The sequence below is a fragment of the Chrysochloris asiatica genome, unplaced genomic scaffold (genome assembly GCF_000296735.1).
Source record: "Chrysochloris asiatica unplaced genomic scaffold, ChrAsi1.0 scaffold00047, whole genome shotgun sequence".
Classification (NCBI taxonomy): Eukaryota; Metazoa; Chordata; class Mammalia; order Afrosoricida; family Chrysochloridae; genus Chrysochloris; species Chrysochloris asiatica.
The window spans coordinates 17,635,867-17,660,340 of NW_006408565.1; the positions used below are offsets into that span (position 1 = coordinate 17,635,867).

Genomic DNA, 24,474 nt, shown 5'->3' on the forward strand with positions numbered 1-24,474 from the left:
GGACAGACACCCAGATGGGACAGTTCCTTCCCACATGGATTCAGAGACACTGAGCTATTCAGAACCTTCCCCTCCCTCCACCACCTCTCAGGATTTCTTCACTAAGGGATTCAGAAATCTGCACACATATGTTCACACAGACTACCCATGCCTTCTCACATGGATAATCAATGACATAAGACACAGACACCAGGGATTTGCACACATGCACACCCATGTATATACAGACACAATTAAAAACACACAAATGCACATACTGAGGCATTTTTATACACACGGGCACACAATTTGTTCATGTACACACACATCTATAGCCACAGGTTCAAGTCACACAAACATGCATACAAACACACACATGTACACATGTGCACACCCTCCACTCCACCTTGCACTTAGACATCCCCACTGATTTGAGTAGGTCTCGCCTCCCCCAGGGGCAGTGTGGGAATGGATATTTCCCTGGCTGCATTTCGATAGGTGCTCGGAAGCGCTCAGGCCTGGAAGTGACTGCGTAAATCAATATTTGCTGCTGTTAATTATTAAAACCAAAGCTACACTGTGTCTGGAACACACATCTCCGGAGTTCCCGCTGACTCCCTGGGCCCAACCTGACTCAGGGCCAGGTCTGGGGAAAAAGGCTGCATAGTGCCTTCCTTCCAGGAGCCCTTGGCCCTGGGGATGGAGGGTGGTGGGCAGCCGCTGAGAGTTCCTTCAGGAAGATGCAGAGGTCCTGCCCCTGCAGGCTTCAAAGCAGGGATATTGACCTGACCACAGCTGGGAAACACTTGCTGAATTCCCAACATCTGCCTGGGGGAGTGGGATGTCTAACCCCTGCCTGGGGGAGTGGCAGGCCTAACCCCTGCCATGCTGTACAGGGCTTTTCTGGGACAGGGACTCACTTCAGGGTCAGCTGGGAGGGTCTGCAGAAGCCTTACATTTTACAGATGGGGAAACTAAGGCCCAGAGAGGGAGCAGGAACTCAACAAGTTGTAGCAAGGCCAGAGCTAGACCCCACATGTCCAGACTTCTCATTGAGCCCTTTCCTCTACACCACAGGATGGTAGCAGCCCCTCTCACGGGAGGGAGGCAGGGAGGAAACACTGTCAACTCCAGATCTTTACTCTGGGGTTCCTGGTACTACTTTCTCCTAGCAGGGTGGGCAAGATACCTTGATATCAGTTTTCACATTTGTAAAAAGGGGATGAGACTGATACCTTTTGGGTTGTGGTGAGAGGTTTTACATGCAAAGGAGACAGCATTAGGTAGGTGCTCAGGAAAAACCCTGCGTCTTTAAGGTGCACCCAGGATTCGGGAGAATAGAGATGGCTGGGAGGGGGGCACGCTAGGCAGAACCTGAGTGCCCCGGGGTATCCCGGGCGTCAAAAACATCCAGTGCCCCGTAAGAATGCGCAGGCGCAGGCCCGGAGGCCGCTGGCGGGCTTTACCGGTGGGCGGTGCGCCCCGTGTCCCCGCCCCTGGCCCGCCGCAACCCCGCCCCGGTGTCCGCGCCGGCGGTACCTGGCGCCCCGCCCCCTCCGGGCCCGGCCGCCTGGCGAGCCCAGCGCAGTCAGCGCGGCTGGGAACCGGGAGTTCGGCGCTCGGCGCTTGGGGCTGCGGGACCCGGGTCAGGAAGCGCGCGGGCCAGAGCCGGCGGGTCAGCTGAAGCGCCGCCGGGGCGGGGGCGGGGGCCGGGCCGGTTTGGGGATGGCTCAGCCGCGGCCCCCGGCGCCCCCCGGCCGTCCGCGGAGGGGTTCGCTGCCCGCTGGAAGGAGCTGGCAGGTGAGGGCCGGGATGGGGGCGGCCTAGCCGAGGGGGTTCAGGGGGCCAGGGCTACATGACTTCCTCGGAGCCTGGCAGACTCTGAGAGACTGGGCGGTGTGCGAGGCTCCGTCACGGTGGGTGTGTTAGCTTCTGGGCTGACACCCGGCCAGGGCGGCCACAGGAGTCACTCCTCCCGTGGGGTCCCGGGCCTTGTAGTTCTTTTTTGTAGTTGCCCATGGGACAGAATACCTGTGGTGACACTGGTTCTGGGCTACAATGGTTCACCCTATGTGTGTCGCCCACTGGGGACCACTTGTTCTTAACCTGTTCCCTTTATAGGGGGTCTGAGCATCACAGTGTAACTTTGTACGTGTGCCTGGCACTGTGGGGATGCCCCCCATCTGGGCCACATCACTCACAGCTTTTGCCATGTGTCAAGGCTTCTGCTGTTCCCTGTTAGGTTGTAACTGTGGGTGTTACTTGTTGCTGTGTGTACCCTCTGGGTGACAGTACCATGTGTCAGTGTTTATGTGACTGTGAATCTTTTTGCAACAAGGCGTGTGTTGTTTCCGGCTGTGCTCAGTCACCCCGAGTACGGGGTGCCTTGGAAACTAGGAGCACTCCTTCATCACTGGGTCTGGCTGGGACTGGGGTTGAAGCTGAGCTGTTGCACAGTGTGTTGAATTGACAGGTGTGTTTGTCTACCTGGGCTGCAGGTGTGTGTGGTTTCTGCTGTAATTGCCTGTGAAATTGTTTCTTAGTGGTGTGGGGTGTGGCCATATGCATCTCCTGTGGACTCCTGGGATAGATTTTACAGGGTGGGTTTTACTGTATGGGCAGGCCGCAGAGTGTGCATATAGTGTGTGTGTGTGAGGGGAGTATGTACTGGTGGATGTTTGGGGATGTGAAGATTAGGCCTGTGTGCCCTCCCCCCCCTTGGTGATTAACCATGCCTGCAGTTATTGGATGCTTTTTCCTTTTCTGAAACTCTCCCTTAATGTTGCTGACTCTTGTTTGTTACACGAGAGTGTGACTGAGGGTGAAGGGAAGCTTGCATATATGTGTGTTCGGGCTCTGTGTCTGAATCTCTGTGCACACATCTGCCTGTAGCTATGTCTGTTACTGTATCGAGGTGTGCCTACACAAGTAGCTTTGTGGTGTTTGTGTGTGATTATTGGTGTGCAGACCTTCAAGAGCATGGACTTGCACTTGTGTGTGAGGTTCTCATGGTACAAGGATCTGTGTGCCTGTGAGTGTAGCTTTTAAGGCTTGGTGTACACGCCTCAGTGTGTGTGTGTGTGTGTGTGTGTGTTTGAGCACACTTGGGCCACAGAGCATGCTTAGCTCTGAGTCTTAAGAATTGTGGTATGCACAGATCCTGTGGGTTGTGTGTGTGTTGCTTTCTTGGTATGTGCGCTGTATGCACGTGGCAATGAGACTTTGTGTCTAAAACTCGGTGTGCAGGTCTCTCTGTGTTAGCAACAGAGAGAATGAATGTGGAATGGGGTGTCTTTGCTGATGGTATATAGCCTCATGACATGTATATGAGTTTGGGCAGCATCCCACTGGGCAGCAGGAGCTAGAGTTGAAGCCTTGGTGTGGGTCAGGGAGAGGCACCACCCTGGAGACTCTGGGGGCTCCCCAGGCCCAGCCCCCAACCCCACCAGCCAGCAGGGATGCCATGCTGCCTTCCAGGAAGGCTTGAAGGGAGCTGGCGCTGGAGAGGCCACTACTGCCAAGCACAGCTGGCAGACGCCAGGATTAACCCTGCATATGCCCCAGTTGAGTTTGAGAGAGTGTATATGGGCTAATGACAGGTGCTGGGTCAATGGGGCACTCAGCATCCTCTTCTCTAAGAGCTCCTCAGCCCACACTGCTTGGGGTGGGGGTGGGGGTCACTGTCTGAGTAGGAGTCTATGGTCCGGCTTCACTGAGACCTCACCCTCTTCCAGGAGCACTGAAGGAATCCTGTAGTGGGAGGTGAGCTCACACCCCCAGGGGAACCTGGGCTGGGTTCCCAGCTCTTCAGAGGGGTCCTTGTACCCAACTTGGCACTGCCAACCTTTAGTGACTTGAAGGATATTGATTCAAGGATCATGACCCTCTGTGTTGGAGGTGGCCGTCTCCTCCCTCAAGGAAAGGGACAGAGACTGGGTTGGGCTGAGGGAGAAGGCCCTAGGCTGACTTCGCTTGGCAGTTGCTTACACTCTGTGGGTCTGATACCCAGAGTCTCCTCTGTACTTCCTCTTGCTGCCCAGACAGGTGCTGCCAGGGTGATGGGGCAGGAGGGTGGGGTGGGTGGAGACCCTTGGAGACTGAACAGGGTCAGCTGGATCAACCCCAGGACTGACCTTGCTCCCTCATCTCTGTTGCAGAACACAGATCTCTTTGAAATGATTGAAAAGATGCAGGTGAGGTTGGCTTTGTAACCTGTTCTGGGGACCCACAGAGCCTTCTGGGCATGGGGGGCCCTGGCTGCACCTCTCTTCGGACCAGCCAGGAGCCCTCGCTGACCATGCTAGGAGCAGGTGGTGGCTACATGTCCAAAGTCCTCTATCTGGGGGACAGCGTAGAGATTGGGCTGGTCCATCTCAGCTCCTTGTGTAAGTGGCTTTCCAGACCAGGCCTGTGACTCCCCAATTCTCACCGCCTGCCTGTATAAGCTGGGACTGACTCCTCAGACCCCCACAACAGCACATAACCATGCCCCCAGGAACTTGTTCAAATGCCCACCCCCACTCCACTGGAGGCACTGTAGGCTCTTCAAGAACCCTGTTTTCAATGGGGGTAGAAATAAACGTGGAGGGGCTTGTGAGCCAGAGCCTAGCATCCTGGGGTACAAATTCCCTCCCTCCCCTCTGACCCCTGCTGGTTCTCCATTCCCAGTCCTTGTTTTGGAGGCCATTGTCTGAGTTTTGCAAGTGAATGTTGGAAGGTGGGCAGAGGATGGCAGGGGTGGGTGTGACTGGAAGAAACCTCCTGAACGTTGCCTGTCAGCTCACCCCCCACCACCCCCCAAGCCCCCTGCTGCTCTTCTGCCCCCTCCTCCTCTCTGCCTCTCCTCGTCTTTCTGTCTCCACCTATTTCTCTCCTAACCACACACATCTGTGGAGAGGCAGCCCCCCTCCACCCCAGGCTCACACACTGACTGCATACAGCGCCCCTGCCCCCACTCCCAGAGGCACGTGCATTCCGGCGCAGAGCCCAGCCCCCACCACCCGCTCTGGCCTCTGTGGCTCCAGGCATTGCCTGCACCACTAGTCCCAAGGAGAGGGTCCACACACACACACCCCAGGGGGCACCCCACATCTGTGGGCCTCTCTCAGGGCTTCCCCTTCCACACTCAAGGGGTGTGACCCTTCAGTGGGGAGGCAGCATTAGCAGCAGGCCTTGGGGTGGGGGGGTGCGTGACGTGACGCGAAGCGAACCTTGTCTTCTCCTTACAGGGAAGCAGGATGGACGAACAACGATGCTGCTTTCCGCCACCTCTCAAAGTAGGTCTGCTCCTTGGGCCCCCTCCAAAGAGTGTGGGTACTTGAAGGGGATGGGGTAGGAGATCAGACCCCCTCCCTCAAGCCCTCGCCTGCTTGAGTGGCAAGATGTGATCCTGGAAGCCTGTCACCCTTTCAGGAAGTGCTCTTCTCTGTGTCAGGTCTGGGACCATGAGGGTGATCCTTGGGGAGATCTGAGACACTTAAGGGTTCCTTCCATGCCCTAGGGGGAGCCACCATTCCACGTTTTTCCCACCCTACCTTTACCTTTGTAAGCTCACCTGGCTTTCCTGACCTCTTCCCCTAAAGTCCAAGTCCCCACCCCTCAGAAGGCAGCCTGTAGCAAAACTTGGTCCCTAAAACCAACCATGGTCTGCAGTAGCAGAAAGATTCAACCCTTGACCTAGGGTTGCCCCATGTAGCTCCTGCCTGGGGAAGTGGGGGAGGCCTGGGGGACCGAGGTTAGCTACCCTCCCATATCCATGTCTGTGGAGACTAATGGGAGGCTGAGCACCGAACGACTTGAGGTGGGGGGATCTCTTTTATGATTCAGACATTTCCTTAGGGAACTTCACAGACCCTCCAGATAGGCATACAGTTCCTGGTATCTGGGACCCCAGAAGCTCTGGAGAGCCAGCAACTGGGCCTGAGGGAGAGGGCCCAGGGCATCAGGGGTGAAGGCTAATGGAAGGCTCAGGAACCTGATGCTTTATCTAGGGCAGTGATTCTCCAAATGTGGTCCCCAGGCCAGCAACATCAGCATCACTAGGAATTTTGTTTAAAAATGCAAATTCTCAGGTCTTATCCTGGAAACTCTGGGGGTGGACCCAACAAACTTTATTTTCACAAGTCCCCCCCAGGCCTGTCTGTTGGAGAGGCCAGGTAGGACCACTGGCCCAGGCCTCGTGACCTAAACCCGCCTCAGCCTCTGCCTTGTGGGACCACCCCAAGGCAAGCCCCTGCCCCATCTGCAAGATGGAAAGATAAGGACACAGCGTCATCCACATGCCCAGGCTGGGTGTCTGGCTGAGTACATGAAGCCATTAGAGAGACAGGAGGACGAGATGGGTGAGGACTCGTCCAGCTGGGCTTTACCTAGCTTGTGTTTTGCAGACTGAAGAGGACTACATTCCCTACCCGAGTGTCCATGAGGTAATGAGCAAGCCCACCCTCATTCTGCGCCCCAGGGTACATGGGTCCTCCTCCCTCTCAGGAGATCATTCATGGGGCCTTGCTATGGGACCTGGGACTCAGAGCCCAACATTTCTGCCTCCTCAGCGGTGGTCATGCCCTCTCCTCATCCTTCCAGCCAGGGACATGGGGCTTGGTGCTCCCTCCAGTAGGGCTGAGTAGGGACCATGGAGTGTGGATACAAATCCTGGGGGTCACACAGCCTCAGTTGTCCCCAATACTCCTGTTGTTATTAGAGGCCATCTTATCAATTTTGACTCTTAGAGACCCCATGTGATCAAGTAGAACTACTCCATAGGGTTTCCTTGGCTGTAATCTTTATGGGAACACATCACTAGGTCTTTCTCCCTTGGAGCCACTTGGTTTCGAACCACTAACCTTTCAGTTAGAAGACAATCACTTAACCATTGTGCCACCAGGTTTTCTTCAATACCCCTTTGGTTATAGTAAAAGTGACTCCAGATGTGGACCTAGAGGCCAGGCTGGGGCACAGTGTGGGGTGGCTCTCAGCCAGGTTCCTCCTCCAGGTTTTGGGACGAGAGGGGCCCTTCCCCCTCATCCTGCTACCCCAGTTTGGGGGCTACTGGATTGAAGGCACCAACCATGAGATCACCAGCACCCCTGAGATGGAGCTCCTGCAGTCACCTACCACCAAGGTGAAACTTGAGTGCAACCCCACAGCCCGCATCTACCGGAAGCACTTTCTCGGCAAGGTGGGTGGCCTGCTCTTGTTGTGGGGGGGCTGGGTGGGAGCAGTCCCAGAGCCCAGAGACTCAGGGAACATGTACAAATAGATTTATCCACTCATTCAAGAAATGCTTATTACAAAAGTAGCCTTATGGCATTGTGGTTAACAGTAGGGATCCGTCAGGGTCGTTCTCTGCCGCCAACTGGACCATCAGGCAAGTTCCTTTACCTTGCGGTACCTCCTTCTCCTCAGCTCCACAGATGGAGATGGTAATGGTGCCCAATGAGGCTTGAGTGAAATGATGCTAATAAAGGTTTAAAATGGTATTTAACACAAAGTAAGTATTCAATCCAGGTTAGCAAATATGAGTACCAGTGTGTGCCTGGCCCTGTTTTGGGCCAGGTATGAGGGGTCTTTTAAAAGTTTGTGGGAAAATGGAATGAAAAGAACTTTTTAAAGCCCCCTGTATATGATAACCAACAAAAAAGTGTCCAGAGCCTGCCCTCGGGCAGCTTGTGATGGGGCTGGAAAGACACAGTTGATGTGGTGTGATGAGGATTGGGCCTCCTGCCCCACCACCAACCCCAGAGCAGGAACCCTGCCCAGTGACAGTTTGTCAAAGTGCTGTACCAGAGTATTTCCCAGAGTTCCTGGGTGAAGTGGTGGGGCCAGAGGGTGGGCGCCGGCTGTGCTGTCTGTGTGTCAGTTTACGATACAGTGGAGAAAGGCCATTTGCGTTCTGGAGTCTTATGGCCTGAGTAGGAATCTTGGTTCTTCCATCTCTTGATATTGTGACCTTGGGTGAGTTGCTTAATATTCCTGAGCCTGTTTCCTCATCCTTAAAAGTGGGGAGTAAAAGTTCATGAAAAGCATATAGAGCCAGCCATGCCTGGCATGTAACATTTAACACATGTTAGCTTCACCGCAACCCTGTGAGATTAGGTGTATTAGAGAGGTGAAGTGACTTGACCAGACCAGACACAAGTTAAGGATCAGTGTACTGGCCTGGCTGACCTTCCATAAGACGAACTATGGGAGGTATCTTGCTCCTAGCTGTGTGTGTTGGGGGCAGGGGAGTGTCTCCATTGGGGATTGGGTAGCTGTGTGGCATTGATCTGAGTCCAGCACAGATTAAGCACAAATACCACCAACTCTGGAGTCCTGGTGAGGCACTGTAGGATAAGCACTGGACTGTAAGGTTGAGTTGAACCCAAGGTTGGCGCTTCAAACTCACCAGGCACTCCTCGGAAACCCTACACAGGGTAGTTATGAGTCAGAACCAATGATACAGCACTTAACAACCACCACCACCTACCCTGGGGTTATTGGTGCCAATGGGGGCATCCAGTATGATTTTGACTAAGCCAGCAGGTCCATTTTCAGGGGCATTGCTTGGGAACAGAATAAAAACACCAAACCAAACTAGTTAATTCCAACTCATGGCAACCCCAGGTGTGTCAGAGTAGAACTGGGCTCCATAGGGTTTTCAGTGGCTGATTTTTCAGAAGTTGATCCCCAGGCCTTTCTCCTGAGGAGCCTCTGAGTGGACTTGAACTGCCCACCTTTCAGTTAGCAAACACATTAACCAATTGTGACACCCAGGGTCTCCAAAATCCAGAACAGGGTGTGGAATTTCAACTTTGAGTCCTGTGGTTGTAGAGAGCCCTGCATCCCAAAGACCCATGGTCCAGAGGCTTTCAGCTGGGTCGAACTCTGGGTCGGGGTCTGGGATGCAGTGGCATCTGGGAGGATGGTGTGGTCTTAGCAGATAGTTGGTCCTCTGAAAAGTGCACTGAAGGAGTCATGAGCGATGGAATGGAGGTGGTGGGTCCTGAGCACAGAATGATTTGAAGAAGTATAGGTTGTGGGGTTCAGATGCTCCATTTTCATGACAGTGTCTAGTCTGTGCCCCCAGCACCTAGCACATGAGAAGAGCTTGGGTGTTTTCTTGATTGGGATTGGCTTGGCCTGAGGTGATCAGGGATGACTTCCTGGAAGAGGTGTGGTAAGCAGGAGCAGGTTATCAGCACCTAGGAGAGAGGGGGTTCTACTCACCCCAGGGGCTGGGCAGGAGGCGGGGCTGTTTCCTTACTCCAAGTGAAATGACTGGGGAAGTCACCAAGTACTCCTTCGGTGCCTTTGGGCATTGACTTCTTGGGACTGAACCCACCCTCCTGCTGTTCCCCTTGGGTTCCTCTGGGCCCACGTTGTGGGAGTCTTGATGGGGTTAGTCTGTCACTCCCTCTCTGCAGCTGGTAGCCAGGATCTGGGAGGTCTCTGCCATTCAGTACCCCAAGTTCACTCAGAATGTCCCTCCGTAAACTATGGATCTGTGGGGCACATCCCCTGGCCCGTCACCTCTCTTTCTTGCTACGTTCTGAACACAGGACTTCCTGTTTAAACAGGACTCACTTCCAGGGTGATTCCTGGGGTGGGTGTGGCTGGGAACCTGGAGCAGGCTGGGATGGTGTCTCCCAGCACCCACAGCCCTTAGCGTTGGGATTTCCCTTGGAAGTGTTGGCTCTGGGCTCGTCTGGGGGTGCCATTCCGGCCACATCACCCCTTCCCGACCCTGTGCCTGTCTCTCCAGGTGAGGCAGGAGGTTGAGAACCTGCCGGGTCAGCTGGCCAGTGTGTTGATGAGCTGTTTCACTTCCTGTTTCTCAGGAAGCCAGGGCCCTCCAAGTTAGAGAGTCTACAGTCAGTTAGTTCACATACCTTTACTGAGCACCCAGGATGGGGGCAGAAGGACAGGCATGTAGGTACCTTGACTTTGGTGAAGACCCCAAGGGCCCAGGCAGTTACTACAGGTGCTCACTGGATTCCTGCTCTGTGCCAGGCACTTGTCTCTCGCAGCCTGTCATCCTGCAAGGTGGGTGGCTACACGCCCACTTCACAGACTCAGAAACCGAGGCACAAAGAGACGATGTGTCCTTCTCAGGCCTCCCAGCTGCCAAGTGGCAGAGCTGGGATTTGAATGCAGTCATTCTATAAACTGGGATGCCTGCTACCTGGTGAAGAATCCCCTTCTGGGAGGGGTTTGGCATTTCTAGTCTGACTTACCCGAGACCCTGGGCTCAGCCACTCCCCTCATCCCCCTTCCTCACTCTCCCTGTTCCCTCCTCCCACCACAGGAACATTTCAATTACTACTCACTGGATGCAGCCCTGGGCCACTTGGTCTTCTCGCTCAAGTATGATGTCATCGGGGACCAGGAGCACCTGCGGCTGCTGCTTAGGTGAGGAGGAGGGGAAGAGCTAAGGTTTTATCTTCTGAGAATCCATCTCATTTAAGCTTTCTCCCAGTTGAGGGCCAGAGAGGGTCAGGGATCTGCCCTAGGCTGTACAGCGGACCCGGCTCTGTCGCCGTATCTGTGGTTTTGTGCAGAGGGACCCACTCTCCCTTTCCCCTGTCTGTCTCCTCCAGGACCAAGTGCCGGACATACCATGATGTCATTCCCATCTCCTGCCTCACGGAGTTCCCCAACGTGGTCCAGATGGCAAAGGTGAGGCCTCTGCCACCCCAGCCCATATGCTGAGCTCCCTCCAGGCACCCCAGATGGGCTATGACCTGGGGAAGTAACCTTGTCTGTGTGGTACTAAACTCAGACACGCTCCTTGTTCTCATGGGGTCCTAACCCCTGGTGTCTGTTAAGGACACTCTCTGGAGCATTCTCAGGCACCAGAGGACCCCAGCTCTCTGTACCCCATTCTGAGTAGCAGTGAGTCGCTTGCCCCTGGTAGTCCTCAGTGTGGCTCCTCCTCGGCCTGTTGCTGTGCTCCCCTAGACCTTCAAGGCCCAAGGGCCTCCTGCTCCTACCCTGCCGTGACTCAGGCCCGCTCCCTTACATCTTCCTGCAGCTGGTGTGTGAAGATGTGAATGTGGATCGCTTCTACCCTGTGCTCTACCCCAAGGTAAGGCTGGATCTGAGTGCTACTCACCAAGGTGGAGTGGCTAACTAAGGGGCTAAGCATTTATTGAGTACCAGCTGTGTGCCGGGCATTTCCCATAAATTCTTCATAATAACCCTGCAAAGTCCACAGGGGCCCAGAAAGGTCTGTACCTATCCAAAGATGCCCAGCAGGTAAGGAGGTCCTGAGGGCCTGCATTAAAGCCTGTCTGTGTGCTGGCCATGGTGCGTGGCCTTTCTGCTGATAACTCCCGGCTGGAAACTCTTCCAAATGTGCCCTGTGTTCTGAGACCCAGGAATACAGGCCTCTCTCCCTTTGGAAAGATCTCTTCTCCACTGGCCTTGCCTCTGACCCCCAGAGAAGATTTGGGGAGAATATAGTCACCCCATAAATGCTAAGCACAGATAGCAGCTGCATTTCCAGTTCCGATGTTGGGTGCTGGTTTTGAGGTACTGTGAGTGACAATGTAGGTAAAGAGTCTGGGCTTCTATCTTTGAAGAACCAGAAGGGCTTCCTGGAATAGGTGGGCTAGAAAGACATGTGGCTCTGACTGAATTCTAGAGCAGGGGGAGATCTTGTGGGGGACGGTGTCCAGGAAAGTTTCCCTAAAGGAAGGGGCTTCAGAAACAAGGTTCTCAGTTACTGAAGAAGAAACTGAGGAAATTGTTTAAGGCCCACAGCAAGATGGTGGGCTTAGCCTGTTCTGGGAGAAAGCGGAGGACCTGCAGAGGAGCCGAGGAGCACGTTGGGTGTTGTAGAGTAGAATGGGGGTGGCTTAGCCATGACAAGAGGTGGGCTCCTGAGCAAACTCTGGAGCAATCAGCTTAAGCTTTGGAATCCAGCAGACCTGGGTTCAAGTCCCAGTTCTGCCACTTGCAAACTTGACCATAGATAACTTATCCTGGCTCTATGACATCCATCTGTAGAGCAGGGACAACATGAGTGTCTGCCCCACGGGCTTGCTGTGGGAATGAACTGGCTCAGTGCTTGGGATATAGTCAGAGCTCAGTATGCGGGAACTTGAACAAGCTCACTCTCTCCCCTGCTACCCTCTTCCCTTGTCCTCTTGGCTCAGGCTTCCCGCCTCATTGTCACGTTTGATGAGCATGTCATCAGCAATAACTTCAAGTTTGGAGTCATTTACCAGAAGCTTGGGCAGGTGTGCTCCCCACCCCCTCCCTACTCAGCCTACATCTGGCTCCTCACACCTTGGCTAGGGAAGAGCACCTGCCAAGGGGTTCCTATGCCCAAGGGTTGCCTGGGGTCCTCCCTCTGATCTTTTCAGGGTGCCTGCAGGGGTGGGGGCAGGGCTGCTCAGGCACCCAGCCTGATGACCTCGATCCCTGTGTGTATGACCCAGACCTCAGAGGAAGAGCTCTTCAGCACCAATGATGAGAGCCCAGCCTTCGTGGAGTTCCTGGAGTTTCTTGGCCAGAAGATCAAGCTGCAGGACTTTAAGGGGTGAGCATTAGGGGAGGGGCAAATAGTGTGACCGGACCCATCCCCCCGGGCAGGGAGGGTGCCCTTGTCCTGGCCCTGTGAAGGCCTGGCTGGGGCTGGAGAGACTGAGCCGTGGCCTGGGGGGCCTGGGGGCAGGTTCCGAGGAGGCCTGGACGTGACCCATGGGCAGACGGGGACCGAGTCTGTGTACTGCAACTTCCGCAACAAGGAGATCATGTTTCACGTGTCCACCAAGCTGCCCTACACAGAAGGGGACGCCCAGCAGGTAGCCTGGGCACCTACCCACCTGCTTCCCACCTGTCCACCCATCTACCTGCCCATGCAGTGTCTATTCCACCAGGCTCTATGCTGGGCCTTGGGCTAGAGATGAGCCCTGCACCACTTCCTGTCGGGCTCTGAAATCATTTGGGAGAGGGGAGACAGGCTGCTCCGAAGTTCCCAAGTCTCTGAAATGGGGTAGTGCACAGAAAGGAGTGACTAGAACAGAGCCTGGCCCACAGCACATGTTCAGTAACATAGCAAGCTGGTTATTATGGGGAGGGAAGGACTCTGTGAAGGTGAGGCAGTGCCAGGCACATCCAGGGAGCTGGACTCAGAAATGGGTCCCTTTGCCCTGGGCTTCCTGCAGGGCTTACACAGCCCCACCACAGCCCAGGGGGCTAAAAGAGTAATGTGAAAAAAGTAGAACCAATTTTTTTTTATTTTTAGCTCTGGTAGCGTAGTGGTTACGAATCGGGCTGCGAACCATAAGGTCAGCAGTTCAAAACTGCCAGCGGTTTCATGGGAGAAAGATGAGGCTATCGGCTCCCATAAAGATTTACAGCCTCGGAAATACTGTACAGAGTCGCTATGGGTCGGAACCAACTCGATGGCAGTTAACAACAACAACAGCAATTCTAATAAGATCCTCTGCTCTAGCAACATGAGTATATGTGTAGTAGAACTTGATGGTTCAGTGAGAGGCATTCTTGAGGCACTACATGGGAAATGGGCTAAAGAATGGAGCCTGGGGACCAGGAGACTTGGGTTTGAAACTCTTTGCTCACTGAAAGATGTTAGATAAATTATTTCCCACTTGGCTTCAGTTTCCTCATCTGTCACAGGATTCTAAGAAAGCTAAAATAAGTTTAAGACATGTTTTTCCACCATTTTTTTGGGGGGTGGGAAACAAATGTACCCTGTGTCTTCTCCCAGCTCTTCCCCGCCCCTGCCGGCACCCTGCCCCCTACCCAGACAGTGGGCCTGTTTCTGTCAGGGGGTGACGGCCATTCCTCTGTGCTCAGTTGCAGCGGAAGCGGCACATCGGGAATGACATCGTAGCTGTGGTCTTCCAGGATGAAAACACCCCGTTTGTCCCTGACATGATTGCATCCAACTTCCTGCACGCCTATGTGGTAGTGCAGGCCGAGGGCGGGGGCCCCGATGGCCCTTTTTACAAGGTGGGTGATTTCAGAGCCCCAGACCTAGGGTCCAGCAGTGGCTCTAGCCAAGCTCAGTCTCCCTCACTGCAAGGCCTGAGACCCAGCATTCCCAGCTGTAAATAGGGTTCATTGTGGGGGCTGATAAGGGAAGGGTCCTATCATTCTCCTCTTGTTTTCTCAAAGATCACCCCTCAAGGGGGCTGGTTACCCTCCTTCACCCTATGGCCCAAATTACCTTCCTCTGCCTCCTTTGACCCTCTACCCCACCTCCAATCCCCAAGTACTGCTATTGTCCTCCGTGCTTTCCCAGCACTCAAATTCAGGGCAAAATGTCAAGGAGGGGTCTAGGTCTGGGGCTGTGTACTCTCAGCGTGGGACAGGGAAGGAGGAAAGTCATTAGGGGTCCGTAGGAGGTACAAACAGTTTGCACTTGACTATTAACCAAAAAGTTGGTGGTTGGACCCCATCCAGGGGTACCTTGGAAGAAAGGTCTGGCAATCTGCTTCTGTAAAGAAGACCACCAAGAAAACCTTGTAACACACAGGGCATCAACAGTGGCTTTGGTTTGGGCTGGGTAGGTTGGTGTGGGGCCAAGGGGTCCCAGCCTCCACAGAGACAGCGGCCCTTTCCTTCCAGGTCTCTGTCACCGCCAGGGATGATGTGCCCTTCTTCGGGCCCCCTCTCCCGGACCCTGCTGTGTTCAGGAAGGTGAGCCCCACCCCAGGCCTGAGCAGAGAGGGATGAACATGCTGCCGGACAAGGTCCTGAAGCCCTACTGTGTGCTTGGCCAGCTGGACTCCCCTCATCTGTGCCATATGTGGCTGGTTCTGTTTTGTTTTTCACAAAGTCTCACAATGAGCAACTGCAGCATCTCATGTTTTCGTAACAGCCTTTGGCCTTTCCTTGGCTGGAATGAACTTTTCTCTGAGATGAGTGGGGAGCAGGGCACATGACTCTCCACCTCTGGGGGCCACACAGCATACCCCCTGCCCTACATGGAGACAGTAGGAGATAGGAGACTCTTGCATTTGAGGGGTTTGTCCTCCTGAGGTGGTGGGCAGGCATGAAGGCACAGGCCTTCAGATGCCTAGGTTTTATGGCTGACCCCAGGAGACCCCTTCTATGAGTGAAGTGGGGGCAGCCCCAGGCCCCAGCATGGGGTGGCTGGGGAACTCCAGACCCTGACTCCTGGGGAACAACAAACTCATTCAACCCCCTTATTTCTGTGCTGATCTGACCCTCCTCTCTCTTCCCCTCTCCCAGGGGCCTGAGTTCCAGGAATTTTTGCTGACAAAGCTGATCAATGCTGAATATGCCTGCTATAAGGCAGAGAAGTTTGCCAAGTTAGAGGTGAGGATGTGGGTGTTCCTGCTAGGTCTGGTCCGCGCTGCCCTGCTTTCTAACTCAGAATCTCAACCGTGCCCCGGTGAGGATAGAGCCTTGTACCACATGATGGGTGAGCTGGGATGAGGTCCTTCAACTTCAACAGTGAGAGAAGGGGATTTTAGGAATGAGAAGGCCTTGAAAACCCTACGGGATAATTCTGCTCTCACCCATGGGTCATCACAGAACCAGCAACAACAGGGCTTGGGTGGAATTCTTGGGTAGTGTAAATGGTTAATGGGCTTGACTGCTAATAGAAAGGTTGGAGGTTTGAATCCACCTAGAAGTACCTCAGAAGAAAGACCTGGTGATCTTCAAAAAAAAAAAAAAAAAATCAGCTGTTGAAACCTTGTGGATCTGAGTTCTACGCTGATGTACATGAATTGGAATCAACAGGACAACTAGTTTTAAGGCGTGTAGGAGGGGGACTGTCAGGAGCTCTGGGGGCTGCCTGTGCTGCAGAGGGGCTGGGGGAAGCCGGCGTAGGCCCCAAGGTCTGCTCTGAGATCCCCTTACCACTGGGTGCTGTCCACAGGAGCGGACTCGGGTAGCCCTCTTGGAGACACTCTATGAGGAACTGCATATCCACAGTCAGTCTATGATGGGTCTGGGCGGGGACGATGACAAGATGGAGAACGGCAGCGGAGGTGGCGGATTCTTCGAATCTTTCAAGGTGACTTCCTTGGATTAACAGAGGGACCTCAGTGTTTGAGCTGGGGAGGGAGGTGGGACTGATGGACCCTTGCTATGGGGTGTGGCTAGAGCTGAGCTCCCAGTTCGAGGTGGAGTCTAGATTAGAGTGAGTGAGGCTCAAGGAAACCCAAGGATTTGGGGTGACTCCAACTTGAGTGTGGCCTGTTTCTGGGATGGCACTTGTGGCTGGGAATGGAGTTTCAGGTGGGGCACTGACTTGGAGAGGAGTGAATGACTTAGCGGCGGAGTCTGCTGGGGCAGAGGGGTTTCTAAGGTATGGCAGATGCCCTGGGTGCCACTGAAGGTGGGCATCACTGAGCAGTTTCGATGACGGGAGGACAAGTGTGCAAGTCCAAGGGAATGTGGCAGGTGAGGCTGGAACAACATGAAAGGCACCTGACTGAGGCAGCAGGACAAGATGGGAGAGGCATTTCTGCTGTTATAGCTACCAACGTCTGTTCATCGTGAAATTGTGTTGTGGGGAGTGCAACTTAGAGATTGCCCCTGGATACTCTATAATTGTGCTCATTACCTTCACTGTACCCCTGCAGTGCCGAGGGGGTGGGCTGTTACTCAGCATATGGAGAAGGTGGGAGGAGGCCTCTTTTTTTGCCTGAGGGTATGTGTCAGCCAAGTGACCATTGAGAGGCAGTTGACTGTGTGACCTACCCTAGCAGATTCTCTGGGTTTAAATCCCAGTTCTACCACTTATTAGAACTGAGGTTCTCTGAGCCTCAGTTTCTTCATCTGTTGAGTGGGGTAGTAACCACTCACTTCATGCAACTGTTGTTGAATTACAACTGTGCTTGCAAAGCAGTAGTGTTCTTGTTGTTGTTGTTAGGTACTGTGGAGTTGGTTCCAACTCACAGTGACCCTGCACAGGGTTTCCATGGCTGTAAATCTTTACAGGAGCAGAAAGCCTCATCTTTCTCCCATGGAATGGCTAGTGGTTTCGAACTGCCAACCTTGAGGTTAGCAGCCCAATTCATAACCACTATGCAACCAGAGGTCCTTAAAGCAGTAGTTGTTAAGTGCTGTCCAGTCGATTCCAACCCATAGTGACCCTGTATAGGGTTTCCAAGGAGCAGCTGGTGAGCTTGAACCACCGACCTTGTAGTTCAAATGACTTTGCAGTCTGACGTATTAGCCCACAGTGCCACACCAGGACTCCTAAAGCAGTAGTAGTAGACTTTGTTAAAAAGCAAAACGCCCAGTTGGCTTCAGCGAATATTTATGGTTCAGAGTAAGAGGCAATGGAAGAGAGCGTTCCCTTCCCCTTTGGGTAGAGCCTGGATTCACCCACCTGCAGGTCTCCAGGGACACACTTCTTTGGCATCATTATCATCACAGGAAGAGGACTGCCCATGGGTGCCCAGCCAGGCCAGCCTGCGGCCTCACCTTCATCCCAGGGCAAGCCACGGAGCTGCATAAGGGAATTAGCCAAGCTGCCCAGGCCTGCCCTGGAGCTTAGGTGAACAGACCTGCCCTTTGAGAAGGAAACTTCCGGAGGGCCGTACCTTTGCCCACTGGAGACAGGGACTGGTAGGAGGAAGCATGGTTCTGATAGTGCCACAGCTGGTGGGTGCTCGATGGTACTCCTAAATTAAATCAAAGACTGTTTAAGAGACAGCAGAGTCCACAGTTATGGGCATGGCATTTGGGGTCTGGTTTCAAGCTTGCCTCTGCCTCAGTTTCATCATGTGTAATAATAGTCACCCCTTCATAGAGCCAATGGGTAGATGGATTAATTGAGAGAGCAAATATAAGATACATGGTTTTGTATCAGTAAAGATTCCCTGGAAACAGGAAGGGAAGGAGGGAAAGATGAAAGCTCTGGGAGTCCTTAGGAGGAAGGAAACCAGTTTCTGGAGGGTTCTCTGTGCACTTAGGTCATGACTCATTGTCAGTCTTTACAACAACCATGAGGAAGGGGCGGGCTCAGACGTAAAGTGTCTTGCCTGAGGTCACCCTGCTCATTTGTGGCAGAGCCAAACTACCCATAAACCAACCCCTGTGTGTACCTACCTCTTGTGTGACAGGGAAACTGAGTCCTCACAAGTCAGCTGATTTCATGGGGTCACCCACATTGGTATTGGTGGGAAGGAACCAGATGGCTGGTTCCTGGTGCTGCCTGGAGGTGGTGGCCCCTTATGAAGCCTATGCCCACTCCTCACCCTCACAGCGGGTCATCCGGAGCCGCAGCCAGTCCATGGACGCCATGGGGCTAAGCAACAAGAAGCCCAACACCGTATCCACCAGCCACAGCGGGAGCTTCACGCCCAACAACCCGGACCTGGCCAAGGCGGCTGGAATAGTGAGTGACCTTCCTGTGCCTCCCTGAGGGACCCTCGGCTCTCCCTTGCCACCTGAGGCTGGCCCATGTCCTTCTAGCACTTTGCTGTCCATGTGTCCATCCTGGACTCTGTGGGATTGAGTTCCTAGGCTGGACCCTGGGGAGCTGCGAGCCAGCTGCCCCTTTCCTAGCTCCTCAGCCCGCCCCACCTCCCGGGCCCTCCTTTGGGAGTGAACTTCCGTCAGGTCAACTCAGGGTGCCTCTCTTTCATATTTCTTACTGAGCACCTACTGTCTGTTATGTGCTGGGCTGCTTTGTGGGCACCTACTGCGAAGCCTTGGGTTTCTGGGAGCACCTACTGTGTGTCGGTCCCCAGTGTGTCAGGACCTGGGTTTCTGTGTGAGCACACCATGTGCCTGGCTCTGGAATGCTGGGTGGGTACCTACTGTGTGTCAGGTCCTCGGCTGCTGTGTGGATATGTACTCTGTGAGCACCTACTGTGTGTCAGGTCCTGGGCTGCTGTGTGAGGACCTACTCTGTGTCCAGAAATGGACTGCTGTTTGAGCACATTGTGTGCGCTAAGCCCTGGATTTCAGTGAGCACCTACTGTGTGTCAGGCAGTGAGCTGCTGTGTGGGAATCTACTCTGTGAGTACCTCCTGTGTGCCTGGCCTGAGGCTGCTGTGTGAGCACCTACTGTGCACCAGGGCCTCTGTTGTGTCAGGAGTTGGGTTTCTGTGGGAGCATCTGAGTGAGCACCTACTGTGTGATGACTTCCTGTCTGCTAGGGGATGCTGGGACAGAATGCTGAATAAAGCTTCACTCATAGGCTGAGCTGCTTTCTGCCACCCAGTGGCCACCCAGGGCACTGCACCCTTTGCTTTGCTTCCCCCTATCCCAATCCATCCATCCTTCATTTATTGACTGTTTACTGCATGCCGGACCCTGTGCTCAGTGCTCTGAGGTTATACCACATGGCAGGAGGGAGACCCCTTAAGCCTGCCCTGTGGTCTGGCCTGGCCAGGGGAGCAAGGTGGATTCTCTGTCATCAGAGGAACAAGCCCCAATCCCCTCCCCCACCCAGATTTACCACCACCACCCCTTCTGGAGGGCCTCAGCTTCCTGTGGGTGGCCGGAGAGGGGCCCCAGGGACAGGGGCAGGCCAGTATCACCCACCGTGGCAGTAACCAGACCCATTTCTGTTTTTGTCTTTGCACATTTCTCCCCCGTTTCATGTTTCCGCTTTCTTCTCTTTCTTATTTTTTTCTTCCATCTTTCTCTTTCCTTTTTTCTTCTCCCTGGCCTCTCCTCACTTCCCCTACTCTGGTCGTCTCCTTTACCCCTGTCTGCTCGCTCCTTCCCTCCTCTTCCCAATGTTTTCTGGTTTTCCTTCTTTGCCTCCCTTTCTCTCCATATAACTATATCACACACACACACACACACACACACACACACTCCCTCTCTGTCTGTGGAACTGTCTGTCTGTCCTGTTTCTGTCCATTTCTCTTCCTTGCCCCTGCCCCATCTCTTTCCTTTGCTATTCTCTGTCTGTCTTTCCTTCCTTCCCCTTGTCTCACTTCTTGGTCTCTCTCCCGTCCGCCACCTCTCTGTCTCTTTGCTTCTGTCCTCTGCTACTTGCCAGTCATTGCTTATTCCTGGGAAAAGTGCGAGTAGATTCGGACGTCGGGGCAGTGCCATAGGCATAGGAACCGTGGAAGAGGTTGTCGTCCGCGGGGCCACCAGCTCTGGAGGCTGCCTGCACATGCTGCTCTCTGCTCACTCTCAGGACGGAGGCCATATTGGGGACGTTGCCCCCTGACCCCTGGGACAGGCCCAAGGGTGTGCAGGACGGAGGGCTGGCAGCTCTGAGGGCACTCGGTCTGCTTTGGGCCTGGTACCTGAGCTAGCACCAGTGCCCCCACCAGGGGCCTCTGACCCTGCCCTGGCCCCTGGGACCCTGGCCCAGTTCCTGCTGGGATTCAGCACCCAAAGACACTGTGCCCAGCCGCACGTCCCCCAATATCGCTGGTTCTGCATGGAGCATCACCCTTCCTCTGCCCTGATTGTCCCCCAACTTCCCTGCCATGAACTATCCTGGGGCCCCTGCCCTTGTTTCTCCCTGGGGCCTACTTTCCTGACTGGTGCCTGGGGCCCCCCACCCCAGGGTGTGGGGGAATGGGAAGGTTGTATTTTGGCTGCTGGGGCAGGGGCTTGGCTTTTGCTATGCCCGCTCTCACTACCCACCCATTGGGCAGGTCCCCTGGAGACCTGGGGGGTGAGGAGGGCCAGCCATTCTGAAGATTGACCTCCTCCCCTGCCAGCCCCAGAGTGGCTGCCCTGAACTCTTTGGGCCCTGTCCTTCCCTGGGGCAGCCCTGCTGGGTGAGCTGGCCCTCGCGAGGTCTGTTTCCCTGTCTGTAAACAGGGCAGACGGTCTCTGGAGATGGATGTCTTCTCTCGCTGTTCCGTGCTTACTGCTCTCTTCAGAGCCTGGGACAGTGGGGCTTCTGGGGGTCACGGGGTGCCCAGAGTAGGTGGGCGCTGAGCTGGGCCTCTCCCCGCAGTCACTGATTGTCCCTGGTAAGAGCCCTACGAGGAAGAAGTCAGGCCCATTTGGATCCCGCCGCAGCAGCGCCATTGGCATCGAGAACATTCAGGAGGTGCAGGAGAAGAGGTGGGTGGGCCTGATTCCTGAGCCCCTTGCAGCCCCTTTCCTGCCCCCTCTCAATGGCAGAGAGAACCAAGCAGTAGAGAGTGCCCCGTCCACTCCATTCTGCATCCGTGATGGCTTTGCATCCAGCCCCAGGGCCAGCGTGTTACCCCTCAGCAGTTCCACTGGCTCATTGGCAGGGCCGCACCTGTGGATGAGGGGTAGAGGGGTTTGCCTGGACCCAGTGCCCATACCTTTCTTACTGCCCTAGTAAGTGCAGGCCAGTCTACCACTGCTGGTTTGGGGTCCAGGTGGTACTGTGTGGGGGGCATGTAGGTGGGTAGACATGGTTGGTAAATGTGGCATTAGCAGCTGGGCAGCCCCTGGAAATCAGACTCTAGCTTGTGGGTATGACACAACTGGACTGGGTGACACTGGGCAAGTCACTGTACTTCTCTGAGTCTCAGTGACCAAATCCAAAATTCCTGAAGAACAGAGCCAGTACTGTGCAGCTGCTGGGGGGCTTGAGGACAACACTTCCGAAACTCTTAGCTTGGTGGAGGGGCAGCTCTAGGGAGGATGACCCACATTGTCACTATAGCTCGAAATTCTTTAATCTGGAGTCACATCCTAACTGGGTGTCTCATCTTTGGGTTCCTTGTTTTCTAGTCCATATAGGGGATGGTTGTACACCTGGTCATGGGTGGGGCTTGGGAGGTGCCCTGTCACACGAATGCCGAATGCTCCAGCGCTGCCTGTCCCCTCTTTGACCAGCTTGGCCCAGGAGCTCACCCATCTGCTCTGGATGGACGGGTGGGGGGCATCCTGAAGCAGGCTCCCTCGGTACAAGGCATGAGGTATCCATGACCTCTGCTCACCACCTGGACCTCATTCTGATGCCAGGTCCAGTGCTGAATTCCCCTTGTGTCCACAGGGAGAGTCCCCCAGCTGGCCAGAAGACCCCAGACAGTGGACACGTCTCACAGGAGCCCAAGTCAGAGACCTCATCCACTCAGAGCTCCCCGGAGATGCCCACAACTAAGAACAGGTTGGGGATTGGGGCACGTTAAGTTGGTGGCTTGGGTGTGATGGTGTCATTCCCAGACTGAACGTGGTACCCTGGACACAAACATTCCACTGGGGCATCGCCAAGGCCTGAGCATTGTTTTGGGTCCTCCCCAAGACACACCCATTGAGTGCTTGGTACACACCAGACCCCAGCCATGCCCCTGGCCCACAGCAGCGGCGTACCTGATACCCACCTCACGGAGCTGTGGGTCTGGTGTAAACATATCAAAGCAGCTTCTTGCCAAAAGTGAGAAAGTAAAGAGGGATGTGATGGAGACTGATGAAAGGTGGGGGGGGTTTACATGGATGGGTGCTCAGGGAAGATGCCCCTAAAGGGATGATGTTTGAATGGGGAGACCTGAATGAGGAGTCCGCAAGCTGAAGCTGGCATGGCAAAGGGAAGAGGGTTTCAGGTAAAAAGCACAGCCATTGCAAAGCCCCTGAAGGTGTAGGAGTGAGGGGCTGGGCCCAGCAGGAGGGGTGGGCGTGGCTTTGCAGGCCACGTGACAACATGCTTTGAGCCTTTGGACGATTGTAATTAGGGAGTGCTGTAATTAGCATGGTGGTTACAAATCGAACTGCGAACTTCAGAGTCAGCAGTTCAAAACTACCAGCTGTTCCACGGGAGAAAGAAGCTTTCTCCTCCCGTAAACATTTACAGCCTCGGAAACCCTGTATAAATCAGAACCGACTCCAGGGCACATCACAACAACAGTGTGTGAAGGGCTGGGGCAGTGGCAGGGACCAGTGAGGAGGTAGTTGCCGGCGTCCTGGTGGTGACTGGGGAAGAAGGGGGTGTAGGGGTGGGGATATATTTGTGAGGTGGAGCTGACAGCCCCAGGAACAGCCCCAGTAAGCTCTGGTGATGTGGGCCAACCTGGGGAGCCCCTCCATCATTCATCCCCTCCTCACCCTTTCGGTGCCAGGCCCCATGCCAGATGCCAGAAGGGTCAAGGGACTTGGTGTGACCAGGAGAGTCATGGAAGCAGGAAAGGACCAGCAATGGGAGGGACAAGGTGTACAGGACTATAGGAGGAAGGTCATTCCCACCTTGGGAGGAGAAATCAGAGTTGGCTGAGGTTTGAAAGATGAAATAAATTGCTTTTGAGGACTCTAAGGGCTCAAAGGCCCTGAGCATGAAGCAGTTGTGGAGGAGTTAAGAGAGCACCTCTGTGTGAGTTTCTCCTAAGCTTAGTGGACTTACCTGGGGGCACTGGGGTGCCATGAGAAGACTTTGAGCAGGAAGGGGCTTGATCAGATTCAGGTATTTGATAGGTCAGTGACAAAGGACGCTTAGAGGTCCCTGGAGCTGGCTCTCAGTGTGTGGTCCAGGTGGTCCCCAGGGCTCTGCTGGCTGACGGGGAGTCTTGTTGTCTGTGGCAGAGCGGAAACAGCAGCCCAGAGGGCGGAGGTGCTGAAGGACTTCTCCCGCTCCTCATCTAGTGCCAGCAGCTTTGCCAGCGTGGTAGAGGAGACAGAGGGTGTGGACGCGGACGACACAGGCCTGGTGAGAGACCTGGGGGCAGGACAGGGGAGGGCACTCTTATTTCTGGAGATGCTCCAGGTGAAAGCTTGAACCTACCCACATGGCTGAACTGTGATCTGGGACCCACTCCCAAAGAACGACCTTGCTCTGAAGTCTGCCATGGTTCCCCAGTACCCTCCATAGAGAGCCCAATCTCTGAGACCTGTTGACCATCTGGCCCCTCATTTCCTCCCTCCCCAGTCTCCTCTCTTAGCACTCCAGCCACTTTGTGCGCCCTAGCAGTCCTCCCCTGACCGCATGCCAGACCCAGTCCCCTTCTCTAGGACTCTGTAGGAGCCTCTGGAACATTCCTCTGCCATCTCTTCCCCGTTTGCCTGGCTTACTCAGTCTCAGATCACCTCCTCCTGGAAGGCTTTCTTGATTTCCCAGTCCCAGGGTAGGTTAGGAATTCCCTGTAGGCTCACAGAACACCACCCCACCCCCCACCCCCCCTTTGTCCTTAGACTTTGGTCATTTCGTCAGTCAGTAACCCTTTACTTGCCAGGCACTGTTCTAGGTGTAACGGGGTCCAGTGCAGACCAAAACCTTGCTCCATGGGGCTTTGATTCCCAAATGAGTCTTCCTCTTCTCTGCCTGTCTCTCCTCCTAGGCCTTGAGCTTCCCAAGAGCAGGGGCCAGGCCCATTCTGCTGGGGCAGAGCATGGAAAACATAAGGGAATGTTGGCTGAGTGAATGAAGGAATGAATGGATGAATAAACAGAAATGGCTGGGGTGTGCCTGCCTTCAGGCTGCCTTCCCTCTGTGGTCTTCCTGCCCCAGTGCTGGGCCCCCATCTCCTTTGGGTGGGTCAAGGGCAGGGGGTCTTGGAATGTGGGGTGTGTATAGAAGGGCAAGCTGGTGTCATGCTCTCCCCCCCACATCTTCCAGGACAGTGTGTCATCCTCGGGGACACCCCACAAGCGGGACTCGTTCATGTATAG

At 54.6% G+C, this 24,474-nt stretch overlaps 1 protein-coding gene across 1 annotated transcript; it reads left to right on the forward strand.

Moving 5' to 3' along the window:
• The first annotated feature begins 1,606 nt into the window (after positions 1-1,606).
• Positions 1,607-24,474, forward strand: RAP1GAP (RAP1 GTPase activating protein). Its single transcript, XM_006878287.1, is given in 22 exon segments — positions 1,607-1,779; positions 4,137-4,172; positions 5,208-5,255; positions 6,366-6,404; positions 6,971-7,156; positions 10,265-10,368; positions 10,557-10,635; positions 10,991-11,044; positions 12,117-12,200; positions 12,402-12,502; positions 12,638-12,767; positions 13,786-13,941; positions 14,560-14,631; positions 15,187-15,273; positions 15,842-15,979; positions 18,182-18,313; positions 19,934-20,185; positions 20,855-20,964; positions 21,875-21,988; positions 23,392-23,428; positions 23,431-23,515; positions 24,422-24,474. Coding segments are annotated over 22 exon segments (2,172 nt in total). The 5' UTR covers positions 1,607-1,704.